Raw genomic sequence first — 12,996 nt, 5'->3', positions numbered from 1 at the left:
CATTACTTAATGGTTTTGTTTATGACTTAGTAATAATAGTTATTATAAAGGGTTATGACATTTTTTTCCAAATTACTACCAGTCAAACGTTTTTTTTATATTATTTATATATTATATATTTTTAAGTACATTTAAATAAAAGTAACCAAGCAATCAAAACCTTGCTATACTTATACTAATAGATTATAATATATAAAATATATTTTATAATATACTTATATAATAGATTATGACCAAAACATGTTAAAATCAAGCTTTATCTTATATAAGTAATCGTTATAAAATCTATAATTGTAGCTTTGCACATTCTTTTCAACCAACGTCATGATGTGTCACACGTAATGTTTATTTAATATCATGATGCAGCTCTCATTCCTTTTTTTTTTTTTTAAATAAATGGAACATATGTCTAAAAATAACTAAACAACACGTAAGCCTTTTATCAATATGTTTTATGAATCACATGAAACATACATCAGTCAAGTATGTCACAATTGCAAACATTGTAGTGTGCATATTTGTAAAGACCAAACAAAAAAAGTTATCTGCACACATCTGAACTTCACATATACAGTACATATATATTAAATAAAATACATGGCTGAAGTTTTTTGCCATCATTGTTGCTCCCTTGCGCTCAATGTGCGAAGCAACACAGTGAGGCTCTGCCTGTTCCGTTCAATTCAGTCTCACTGTCATTTAACTTCCTTCCTGCCTTTTGTACATTAAACAAACACACAGCTCTGACGCGACGTGTCGAACAGCGCCGAGCGACGGATTACAACGCTGCGCGATGCAAAGTAACAAAGTAACATTTATTTAAATAGACAAAAGAACTCGCGCAACGTAACCCGACAGCGCGCGAGCTGCAGTTATTATTCTGCTACGTTTCCAAAAGACGCGAACTGGGAAGAACAACGAGAATATAAACGAAAGAGTTTGCAACAAGGATCCGATCAAACCAAGGTAATACAACAGACTTTGTGTTATAAAATAAAACTTTTTAAAGAGATTTATGTGAGGCAGTAGCCGGTGTTCTCTCTCCTGGTCTGGTTTAATGTGTGGGGAGAGTTTGGGAGATGTTATTTGCTGTTCGTTTATAAGCGACTATTGATGACAACAGAATAAGTTTTGTACCACTGTTTTGAAACCTGATAGACCAGATTCCATATGAACTAAATCAAAGGTGTGAATGTAGCCTATATGTTCACATCTGCAAGAACTGGTGATGATGTTTAGGGTCTTTAATTTGACTATTTACTTTAACTTTACTATTCTTTTGATTTCTCAATATTCAATTTCAGACAGTGATACCAATCTCTTATAAAATAAGATATAGATATGATAAAAATGGAGGTAGCATCTATTGAGTTTACAAGAGAGTCACCACGTGTTTTCCAGCTCATTCAAATTCTGTGAGTGCCAACGAGTGGGCAGTTCAGTAAAGGACTTTTTATTGAGATGTTTTGAAGTTTCACGAGGGTCTTTTTCTTCATATTATTCTATAATATTAGTTCCCTGCTGTTATAACTAGCCTTTAGACACGGTAGTCCAATAACTGTTTCATGCATAACATGGAAAGCCTCAAGTTGCATCTGAACTGTCATGCTTCAAGTGCAATAATGGACCGTTAAAGATCATTTAAAAGGGTGGTGGCTGGATTACTCAGGGAGGCGCATTCCAACCTTTAAGTCTTCCCCTTGAGTTAAAATACAGGGCACAACCTTCCTATTTTTCTCGACTGTCTTACAGTAATCCTGCAATGCTTATCCCGACTCACGAAAACCACGATTATTTTATTTAACAAATGCATTAATCCTACAGAGGTGTATTTGATTTTGCATACGGGCGCTGGTATGAGAAACTGCACGTTTGTGTTTGTAACTAAATAAATAAATAAATAATCAGTTTCTGTCATGTACTTTGGGTGCGCTGTTCTTTTGTGCGGATAATTTGTCTCAACTGCAGAAGTAATTAGTAGTCCCATGAAATTGTTAGACTTTTGAACTATTTTACCACAGCCTTCGGGTTGATCAAAGTTCCAGTCCAACGAAACCTTTCCCATGTCGTGGCTTTGACAGAAATGGAAAGGACTAATGTATGCTGTTTCTTTTTAAGATCCTCAGATGTTTGACATCAGCGTGGTCGTGGCCGAGGCCTCGCAATCGTTGCTGTTTGCATGGTAAAAAGATAAAGGTAAATTCCTGAAAACTTATGCGGCGATTGCTTTTTGCTGTATTTATGCACTGGCATAGCAACCTAAATGTGATATAATGGTTATGGTATGTAGAATAATATTTCTTCCAAGAATCCTGATCTTATTACACCCCTGATCCTTTTATGTCTCCCGGGCAGACATAAAAGGTTATGTTGACTGTCTCTTTAAGTAGCATGTGTTTCCAGTTTTTCATCCACTCTGTGCTTGTTTTTCAAAAGGAAATGTTTTGTCCAGCACAACGTAGTAAGTCTAATAATAAATGTGAGCATTTTAAAGTTAAAGGGACAAGCTAGACCAACGCTGCCTCAGAAATATCTTTTGTGAAGATGCTTCAGCTAAAGTATATTTTTAGAAAAGAACATAAGAAGTAAACTTTTTAATCTTTTTACGCAAATTTTTTTATAAATTTGATTTGCCGTCCCTCGTACTGAATTTTTGAAGTCATGCAGACTCATGCACGGCCCTCAAAATGGTGAGACAGATAAAATTTGTCTTGCTATTGCATAATTTGTTAGTGCTTACACAAAAATAATTAATTATAAATTATATTATTTTTATAGTAACAGTTGACGTTTTACTTAATTTACTCACTGAAGCCATAACAATGCTTTTTATTGCATATTCATGACATTTATCTTACGTTTCTTGCATTTTCAGCATCTCCGCTAAGGAGGACTCACCGGTGGATATTATATCTGAATGAGCAAAGGATTCTGGGATTGTATTGTACCGTGCATGCTGGCTTTCCTTCAGTCCCTCCTGATGATGGTTGGCTTTAAAGGCCAGTGGACTGTGGATGAAAAGAACTAAATGGGAGCACAAAAGGACAGAGCCGGACTGCCACTATGGCAGCTTATGCTCTGAACAGCCTGGTAATGATGAACCCCAACAATCTGACCAAAAATAGCAGTCCTCGTACAGGAAGGCCTGTTCTCCCGGTGCCCGCTCCCTCTGTACGTAGCCCAGTGCTGGGGGGCAACGGAGGCACCTACAGCCCAGGCATCATGAGCCCGGGGTCTCCGGGAAAAACCTTCGTCTACCCAACTGTTACCAGTCCTAGAAGTCCGAGGGCACTTTCTCCATGTCGACCGCCTGAACTGCTGGGGGTGAACGTGGGCAGTCGTGTGCGCAGACTGAGTGGGTCGGATCAAGATAAAGAGCAGGAGAGCGAAGAGCGTCGTGCTGCTCAGCAGCAAGAGAGAGACAGCGAACTGAAGAACGTGGAAGTGAACAAAACAGTGGGCCTGTTTGAGGCGCACATCTCGGCTCGAGCTCACAGCAGAGAGGTCCAGCGAAGTCCACGGATTTCAAGGAGATCTAGCCCAACTGTTTCCCCGACAGCTCAACTTGGCAGACTCTCCTTAAACGCAGAGGAAACACTTTTGGATAACAAGGAACAAACGACGGGGATCCCCAAAGAACTGCAAAATGGAAAAGGATTTTGTTGCCCGGAGGGGGGGCTGCAGGTCAGCAGCGGTGAGGAGAAGAACGGGGCCAACCCAAATAGGGAAGAGGGCGGCCCACTTGAGAGCAGATCAGCTGGAACTAAGAGGGAAGCTGACGGCCGTAACGACAGGACTTCACAAGAGCTTAACAGCAATTTGACTGCCAGCGATAACTCGGCATCTTGGACCGAGACATGTTTGACAAAGGCTGAGCGGACAGAAACCCAGGGAGAGCCGGACGGGGGCAGCCCAGAACTGGGCGCCATCCCCGCTGTCATTATCACGGACCACGGCATGGAGGTCAGCGGGGACGGCACGGAACCCCAGGTCAGCCCTCAACCTTCCAGAGCTTTGAGGAAGCTCTCCTCTTCCTCCGCTTCTTCAACGGGTTTCTCGTCTTCCTGGGAGGAATCGGAGGACGACATCTCTAGCGACCCTGAACGGTCACCAGCCTTCTTACAGACTCAACAGAAAGCGGTAAGCCTACCTGAAATGCATTTACTTGCTCTTTTTTGTACGTAGGACAGTGGTTTAATAAGTTTCCAGTTTGGGCAGAAAATGTGTCATTGCTATTTTAATTAAAATGCTAGATGTTTACAGTTTCTGTTCAAATCTGTAGATTTCACCTTGTAGTTATTGCCTATACGTTTACATGCAGTGTTTAATTTGCGAATTACCAGATCCCGGAGCAAGAACCCAGACACAGACCTACATCACTCCCATTTAAATAAACATAGCTTTGTTGATTATAGTGGGAGTGATTTCATTTTCCACAAACAGATTTGTGTGTAACCGGTATGTCATGACAAGTGTGTAGACACAGACTTTACATGTTTGATTAACAAAAACGACCAGCGCTACTTTTTGTTTTACATTTGAAGTAATATTACACTTTTTAATTGTACTATTATTCATTTTTCATGAAAAAATACAGGTCATAGCAAAAACTTAAAGTATTATGATCACTAAATTTTATCTTATAAATCTTATATATATATATATATATATATATATATATATATATATATATATATATATATATATATATATATATATATATATATATATATTTTTTTTTTAGGCATTTTGGCCTTTATTTAGACAGTATAGTGGAGTGTAGACAGGAAAGTGTTGGGTGGAGATAGGGGAGCGGGATCGGCAAAGGACCTCAGAGACGGGAATCGAACTCGGGTCGCCGTGACACACTGGTGCTATATGTCGACGCACTAACCATGGGGCTATGGGGGCCAACATTTTATAAATCTTTTGATATAAAAAGTGTATGCTTAAATGTTTAAAATGAGTCTTACAGACAAAAATATAAGTGCTACCAATAATTTCTTTCATTACTAAACTAAAATTGTATTTAAAAAAAAATGAAATGCATGATTTGGACTGAATAAGAAAAGCAGCCAATAAGAGCCCAGAATAGATAGGAACTCCCACAATATTGCTTAAAAAGCATCTCAGACATCCAAAAGCATTTTGTGGAAAAGGTCAGAATACGTTTTTACAAAAGTGACTACTTTTTAAGATGCTAAAATATTACATGGTTTAGATTTTTTTTTACTATTCCCATAATTTCATCATTTTGATGAGTATATTATGGTTGTAAAATGTGTAAAACATATAATTAAAGAATAAATAAGTGACCCTAAACCTTTAATAACTAGTTTAAGGGCTATATCTAAATACAGAGGCTTCATATTCAGGGTTCCCACGGGTCCTTGACATCCTTAAAAGTTTGTGAATCTGTAGGGAAAAAATCAAGGCCCTGGGAAGTTTTTGAAAATATAAATACATAGATACAGGTCATTGAAAGTGCTTGAATCTATTTTATGCAGAAGTTTTCTGAAAAAAAATCCATATTATTTGCTGTGTAGTGTAGGATAATATCATAAAAATTTTTGACTTTTTTCATACTAAACTGTTCGCTTTAAATGCTTATATCTTCTGTATGCGAATGTTGATTTATTCCAAAATGCTTTTTTGCATAGTTGTGTTTGACACATGAAAATGTCTCGGGTTACGTATGTAACTGTTGTTCCCTGAGAAGGGAACGAGACGCTGCGTCTCCCTTGCCATACTTCCTGCGTCCTTGTAAACGGCACCTTTGGCAATATTTCAGATAGCGATATACTTCCTTGCTCCCGCGTCACCCTGTCTTTTTTTGTTAAGCCTCACCATTGGTTGAATTTGATATACACATTCAGATGCACTTACCCCTGGAGGCGTCCCCAAAGTGTCACTGCAGTGACGCAGCGCAAGTTCCCTCGAAAGGGAACTATAATAATGTAAATGTGTCCCCACACTTAGTCCTTGAATTTGAGGGTATTGGACCTGGAAAGTCCTTGAAAGGTCCTTGAATTTGAAGTTAACTAAGGTGTGGGAACCCAGCATATTAGACACAGATTAAGTCCAGTACGGCTCAGTCCCACTATTGGTGCTTTTACACTGTCCTTAAGCTTTCCTGCACCGGTCTCGTCTGTATTCTGCCCGGGTAACTGTTGACATTCTCGCATACAAAGGTACTTTGTTGATCTGTTCTGTGCTGTCAAACTGAACCTTTTCTCTGACTTTAGTTGGCCGGCCTTTAAACAAAATACAAAAGCAATGTGAGGAACAAATAGCACTGTATAAAGTTCAACAGCGCTTCTGTTGTCCCATTGTGTTTTTTATTCGTGATTTGTCAATGAATGACGTGGTTGCAGAAATTGTTTATTTTTTTAAAAGAATAGTTCTGGTAGAAATAAACATAGCTATCCTTATTTATTCACCCTCAAGTACTTATAAACCTTTATGACATGCTGTCTTCTACTGTCTTTCTACGTAATGAAAGTGGATGAGGACTGGAGCTATATTCAAAGTGTTGTAAATGATTTGGTTAGAGATCAGGCTGTTCTGTCCCAGTTTCATTATATGAAAATGAGTGGCTTTTCTTTTTACTCTTTGTGGGTTTACGAAAGAAAAAAAAGTTGGGTATGACACAAGACTGAGCAAATAATGGCAATAATAATAATAACTAATTCAGATCTGACAGTCAGCTATCATTAAGTGTAAACCACACACGGAAAAAGAAAAGCTTGTACATTCATGTATTGAAAAACACTTCTGACGTACTTTCCAAGGGGTTGCACTTGTCTTTGCGAAATACTTGCTCTAGTGAGAATTTGTGGCCCCGCCCTTTTACGCATGTCACGTTTTCAGGCGCATCGCATCAAGAGACCCTGAGGCAAGCACGCTGTTGCTGTCGTCACAGAAGACTTCATTGTTTAGACATGGATGTCACACAGTCCTAACTAAGTTGTAGAATAATATGTCTCTGCCCGCCACACAAGCACTATTATGCAGATCCCATTATGTGACTTAAATTTCTTGTAAACACACAGTGGAAAAAGCAAAGATCCTGCTGTACTGTCTGGAGGAGTGATAGCACTCATAAAAGTTTGTTTAGCTATTCCGAGTGGCCACAAGCTCTAGATTACTCGATAGCCTTGAACTTTCATGATGGAATCTCCGCTATTCCCGGGCATGTGCCATTTACAAGGGAATGACTTTGGATAGATGTTGTTTGAGAGCTGTATGTGGTTGGGATTAAAGGAACAGGTTATTAAAGTGTGTTTTGTTTGATGTTTAAGGACTCTTACATTTTTGCATTTGGCAGATGCTTTTATCCAAAGTGATTTACGATGCATGTAGGGTATACATTTTATCAGTATGTGTGTTCCCTGGAAATTCGAACCCAGATCTTTGTGCTACTAATGCAATGCTATACCAATAGGGCTACAAGTGCACTTGTCATTGTGTTTTCTACAGGACACGCTTAAATCAGTATGTTTGTCATGTTAGGCGAATATTTATTTTCTTAAGATAGCCTTGTAGGAAACCGTCTTGGTGCAAAAACTGCTAAAATATTCTGTGGTCGTGCTGTAATTAAAAAAACTGAATCAATATGACTCATAACAATTCAACCATGTTGGTTTTGTGTACAATAATAAGCCAATTTAAAAAAAAAACTGTTTAGTTTTACTGCAAATTAAATTCGGGCTGTTCCTTATAAAGTTAAATAAATAAATAAATAAATATATATTTATATATACAGTGAGGAAAATAAGTATTTGAACACCCTGCTATTTTGCAAGTTCTCCCACTTAGAAATCATGGAGGGGTCTGAAATTGTCATCGTAGGTGCATGTCTATTGTGAGAGACATAATCTAAAAAAAATTCGGAAATCGCAATGTATGATTTTTTTAACTGTTTATTTGTATGATACAGCAAATGACTATTTGAACACCTGTCTATCAGCTAAAATTCTGACCCTCAAAGACCTGTTAGTCTGCCTTCAAAATGTCCACCTCCACGCCATATTATGATCTCACCTCGTGGGGTCTCAATGATCCTAAGAAAGGTGAGAAATCAGCCCACAACTACACGGGAGGAGCTGGATAATGACCTGAATAGAGCTAGGACCACCGTTTCCAAGGTTACTGTTGGTTATATAGTAAGATGCATGGTTTGAAATCATGCATGGCACAGAAGGTTCCCCTGCTTAAACCAGCACATGTCCAGGCCCGTCTTAAGTTTGCCAATGACCATTTGGATGATCCAGAGGAGTTATGGGAGAAAGTCATGTGGTCAGATGAGACCAAAATTGAACTTTTTGGTCGTAATTTCACTAAACGTGTTTGGAGGAAGAAGAATGATGAGTACCATCCCAGGAACACTATCCCTACTGTGAAGCATAGTTTGGGGGTGTTTTTCTGCACATGGGACAGGGCGACTGCACTGTATTAAGGAGAGGATGACCAGGGCCATGTTTTGCAAGATTTTGGGGAACAACCTCCTTTCCTCAGTTAGAGCGTTGAAGATGGGTCGGGGTCTTCCAACATGACAATGACCCGAAGCACACAGCCAAGGAGTGGCTCTGTAAGAAGCATATCAAGGTTCTGGCGTGGCCTAGCCAGTCTCCAGACCTAAACCCAATAGAGAATCTTTGGAGGGAGCTCAAACTCCATGTTTCTCAGCGACAGGCCAGAAACCTGACTGATCTAGAGAAGACCTGTGTGGAGGAGTGGGTCAAAATCCCTCCTGCAGTGTGTGCAATCCTGGTGAAAAACTACAGGAAACGTTTGACCTCTGTAATTGCAAACAAAGGCTACTGTACTAAATATTAACATTGACTTTCTCAGGTGTTCAAACACCCATCCGCAGCTGTATCATACAAACAAACAGTCAAAGAATCATACATTGTGATTGCCGGATTATGTCTCTCACAGTGGACATGCACACACGATGACAACCCCAGACCCTTCCATGTGGGAGAACTTCGAAAGCAGCGCGTTCAAATACTTATTTTCCTCACTGTATATATATTTATTTTTTTTATATTTCCACGACTTGTTTATCTTACATTTGATGGTTGCATTTAGCCTCTGCAGCACATATGTGCTCATTTCCCTGTCAACATTTGCAGCGTGGTTTCTGTTTTGTGGGTCGCACTAGGCCACTGGAAACTTTCACCGTGATAAAAACCGCAAACTTGTTATCAGCCTTTTTAGTCAAACAAGCCACCCAGAAAAGTTTCCAGTGGGCTTGCCTTTTAAACACTAATAACAGCGTGTTGTGGTTTAGGTCTGGTAATTACGTCCCGTGTGCTCAGCAGAGGATTTCCCTCCGGAGCTCCAAAGCTTTTCAAATAGCACAGAAAGTGAAACTTTGCCGCAAAACTAGTCAACCAAGATCCATTACTTTGATGCACTTCCTGCTAGTTAAAGGTGTGCCTTTTAGGATATGCATACTGTACGTCTCGCGCCCATACAGGTAACAGTTGCAGAGAAATGTTAATGGCCAGGCCTCATTCATCGACGGCACCGCCTTGCCCCATTATTGAGAATAATTGCATTGTTCGACTATCGAAACTTGCAGCCGTTGTCTATTCTTGCGCAACTGTTGTGATAGTAATAATGAGGATGAGACGCGCATTTAAATATAAGAGATGTCCCAGTATAGTCAGAGGTGTGGTTCACATTCTGCATGCTCACTAACCCCCCCTGATCTGGTGTCTCCTTTTCCTGTGTCAATCAGCTACGGGAAGATCCCCTGTGTGTGCGCACATGTGTGTGTTTGTCTGTCTGTGCACACAGGCTTGTGGTTACTTGCTCTAGCAAACCCAACAGCAAGTGTAACCTAACCAAACATTCAACGTGCAAAGCTGTGAACATTTGTATTGCAAGTCTACATTGCTATCGTAACCGAAAAGCCAAGCTGCATTTTATTGCATGAATCAGACACAATTTGCATCCAGTGTACAGTGACTGATTTTGTTTACGGTGCCCTGGCTGTTTTGGCGGTCGCATTAGATATAAACTGACGCCTAGTGGCGTGGATATATAACATCATGCGTAAGCACTTGTTTTCGGTTCCCAATGCCATTGTAAACATGTTTTTAAGTGCCTGATAATGGAGGGTAACCAATGTTAAGTGGGTGTTTATGTGATCTTAACATGGTGACCTACTTTATGCTAAATAAATCAGCTTTTAGTTTTCATTTTAAATGATTTTTGTAAAAGTACTAATAATTTCTTTAGTGGTTAAAACTATTTTAAGTGCACTTTTAAAAACAGGATTATGGGTATTCCCTATTTGCAGTGTGCATCTCAGGTATGTGAAGGTCAAAGATAGTCCTCTGTTTGTTTAAGGCTTTCATGTTATTTACACTGACATTGTATTCATGCATTTGGCAGACGCTGTTATTCAATGCGACTTACAGTGCATTCATTTTTTCATCAGTATGTGTGTTTCTTAGAAATCAAACCCATGACCCTGGCACTACTAACGTAATGCTCTACCAATCGAACCACTGGAATTGCCAATTCTTTTGTAGATGTTGTTTTAAACGTTGTGTAAGTCAGATGTAAGGTTTTTAAGTGTATTTGAATATAGGAATAAGCTATGATGAAACACGTCTAGGCCTGTGTATTGCAACAGGCTTAGGGCTACAGTTAGTGGGTGGATAGCTGTCTAGAAATAATGTGTGTGCTGCACATGTATAAACTCAGCGATAGTGCGGCTATTGTTGATAAATACGTTGTCTGTGCTTCGAGCTAAATCATTGAGGGAGGAAATTATTTTTTCCTAAGTGTCATTCAAATATTTTCTTTTTAAATTAGCATTTGCAATGAGACCTTTTCACGATATACTTTACAGATACAGAATGCTTTTTTAGCTTGTTAGTTTAGGTGTGTATCTGCTTTATCCTATTATGCTTTTTCACTTTTTCAGCTTTAAAGGACAAGTTCGGTATTTTACACATAAAGCCCTGTTTTCGGATTGTTTATGATGAAGTGGAACGGTTTTGACTGAAATTTCGACGAAAATGCGGCTGCCCCGAGAATTTTCGGGTGTTTGTTGTTTCACCTCCCACCTCCACAATGGATGCACAGGTGCACTGGAACAATCCTTCCCAAAATGCACCAAACTGTCGCCTACAAAGACGTGAAACTCACCGAGTGGTCAGGGGTGTTCACTAATGCTCACACAAAAATCGCTGCAAAATACGCATTCCAACAGGTTTTATCGTAGTTTTTGCCAACTCCATTGACTTGTATTTGATGTGCTGTGAGGTACGGTATTACTCCGCGCCGGGAACGTTGTTTGTATTCTTGCAATTGGCAAAGGCGGATTATCGCCACCACCTGGGCTGGAGTGTCTATTATTCTAGCTCTCAACGGAAGAATATACGGGTGTGAGGCGTTTGGAAAAAATAGGTCCACAAGTTTACAACGAATGCTAAAACACCTGTTGGAAAGCATCTTTTGCAGCGATTTTTGTGTGAGCAAATCAGTGAACACCCCTGACCACTCAGTGAGGTAAAAGTTTAATGCATTTTAGGAAGGATTGTTCCAGTGGTGAAACAACAAATACCCGAAAATTCTCGGGGCAGCCGCATATGTCAAAATTTCACTCAAAACCGTTCTATTTTATCATAAACAATCTGAAAACAGGACTTTAAGTGTAAAATACCGAACTTGTCCTTTAATGTTTTCAGTGTGTAATGTTGTTGGTTGAGCATCAAAAAGTCCACTTCAAAGGGAGATGTTTTCTTTAACAAACAGCAGTTTTCAATGAATGACTACAAATGCATTTCTGTGAATTGTGACATAACAATTTCACTCATTTAAATAATTCCCACTGGGCCTGCACAGTGTACCAAAACTATCGCAATACTGCAAATGTGTCACAGTACGTAATGTATATTGCGACATTGTTTCCAGTAACTGGATTTTTTTACCTCAAAAGATTTTTTATAGCAAATATATAAAAAAATGACCAAGATGCATCACTGATATTGATATAAATGGGGGAGATCGCACGGTCAATATGGCCGCTCTAGTCCCACCTTCAGGTAAAGAGAGCCAATCGCCAACCATTATAGAATGACAATATTTGGTGGAGGGACTTTGCGCATGCATTATACAGTATGACAGGTCTTGCTTTAACAAGACCTGTAAGCGTTGGAAAAATGCCCGGTACAGTGACTCGACTTTCTTAAAAAGACTTTGCATATAGTCAACGTTTTATCAAAGAGACTGGCACACGAATGTTAGTACTTGTGCGTGCTCTGACGTGGAAAATGATCAACGTTCCAAAAAAATGTGAGGCACGTATGTTTCATAGACGGACTCAGCAGTGAAATAAACAAACTGCTTTCGTGGAACAGACGTAACTTCAGGTAAAGGCCGCAAAGAATGAATGGGTGATTCTCACGAAATCATTGAAACACCACGGCACTAATGATTTTAGGTTTAAAATGTGTAATATAGTAACATTAAAAAGCATCAGAATTAACACAATACTGTGTTCTACCTTGCACAATGTGTGATTTCAACATAAGAATTTATAATTGTAAATTTTATCTCATTTTCTGCTGAAATTCTCATTACCGCAATGTGTCCGGCTGTGTTTGAACATGCGTAATGTTGTAATTTAATCAAATTAACACAAAAATATTAAGAAAAATAAATAAATGGATGTTTTGCTAGACTACTTTAGATGACAGAAAAAATATTTACTGAATATTCATGTATAATAATAATGTCTGGTGGGAAAAAAAGTAAATTTAAGCAATTTTTACATTTTCATGCTTGACATTTTTAAAACCAAGTTTTCGTGAGAATCACCCGAATAACTACAGAGTCCTGTTAGAGTAGTTTATTTCTGTTAACAACGCTAAATAAATAACAAGTAAATTACCTTAGTTTAAATCATAGCTAAAGCGTATTAAAAACTATACTGAGCTAACGTTACTGTGTAAAATGTGTACTATATAATAA

General features: G+C 38.9%; 1 protein-coding gene across 3 annotated transcripts in view; it reads left to right on the top strand.

Annotated features, from left to right (window-relative positions):
- Positions 1-12,996, top strand: part of itpkb (inositol-trisphosphate 3-kinase B) — a 48,241-nt gene that overhangs the window by 2,458 nt on the left and 32,787 nt on the right. Inside the window, exons 1-3 of one of the 3 annotated variants that reach the window (XM_055185552.2) lie at positions 636-966; positions 2,119-2,196; positions 2,876-4,140. In XM_055185552.2, the coding sequence (XP_055041527.2) occupies positions 3,064-4,140 (1,077 nt within the window). In that variant the 5' untranslated portion in view covers positions 636-966; positions 2,119-2,196; positions 2,876-3,063. Of the gene's footprint in view, positions 1-635; positions 967-2,118; positions 2,197-2,875; positions 4,141-12,996 lie in introns of those variants that run through there. The other 2 variants (XM_055185553.2, XM_055185554.2) reach the window with 2 other exon arrangements.

This window comes from Misgurnus anguillicaudatus, chromosome 18 (genome assembly GCF_027580225.2).
Source record: "Misgurnus anguillicaudatus chromosome 18, ASM2758022v2, whole genome shotgun sequence".
In the NCBI taxonomy this organism is placed as follows: domain Eukaryota; kingdom Metazoa; phylum Chordata; class Actinopteri; order Cypriniformes; family Cobitidae; genus Misgurnus; species Misgurnus anguillicaudatus.
This window is presented reverse-complemented; position numbering and strand designations above follow the sequence as displayed.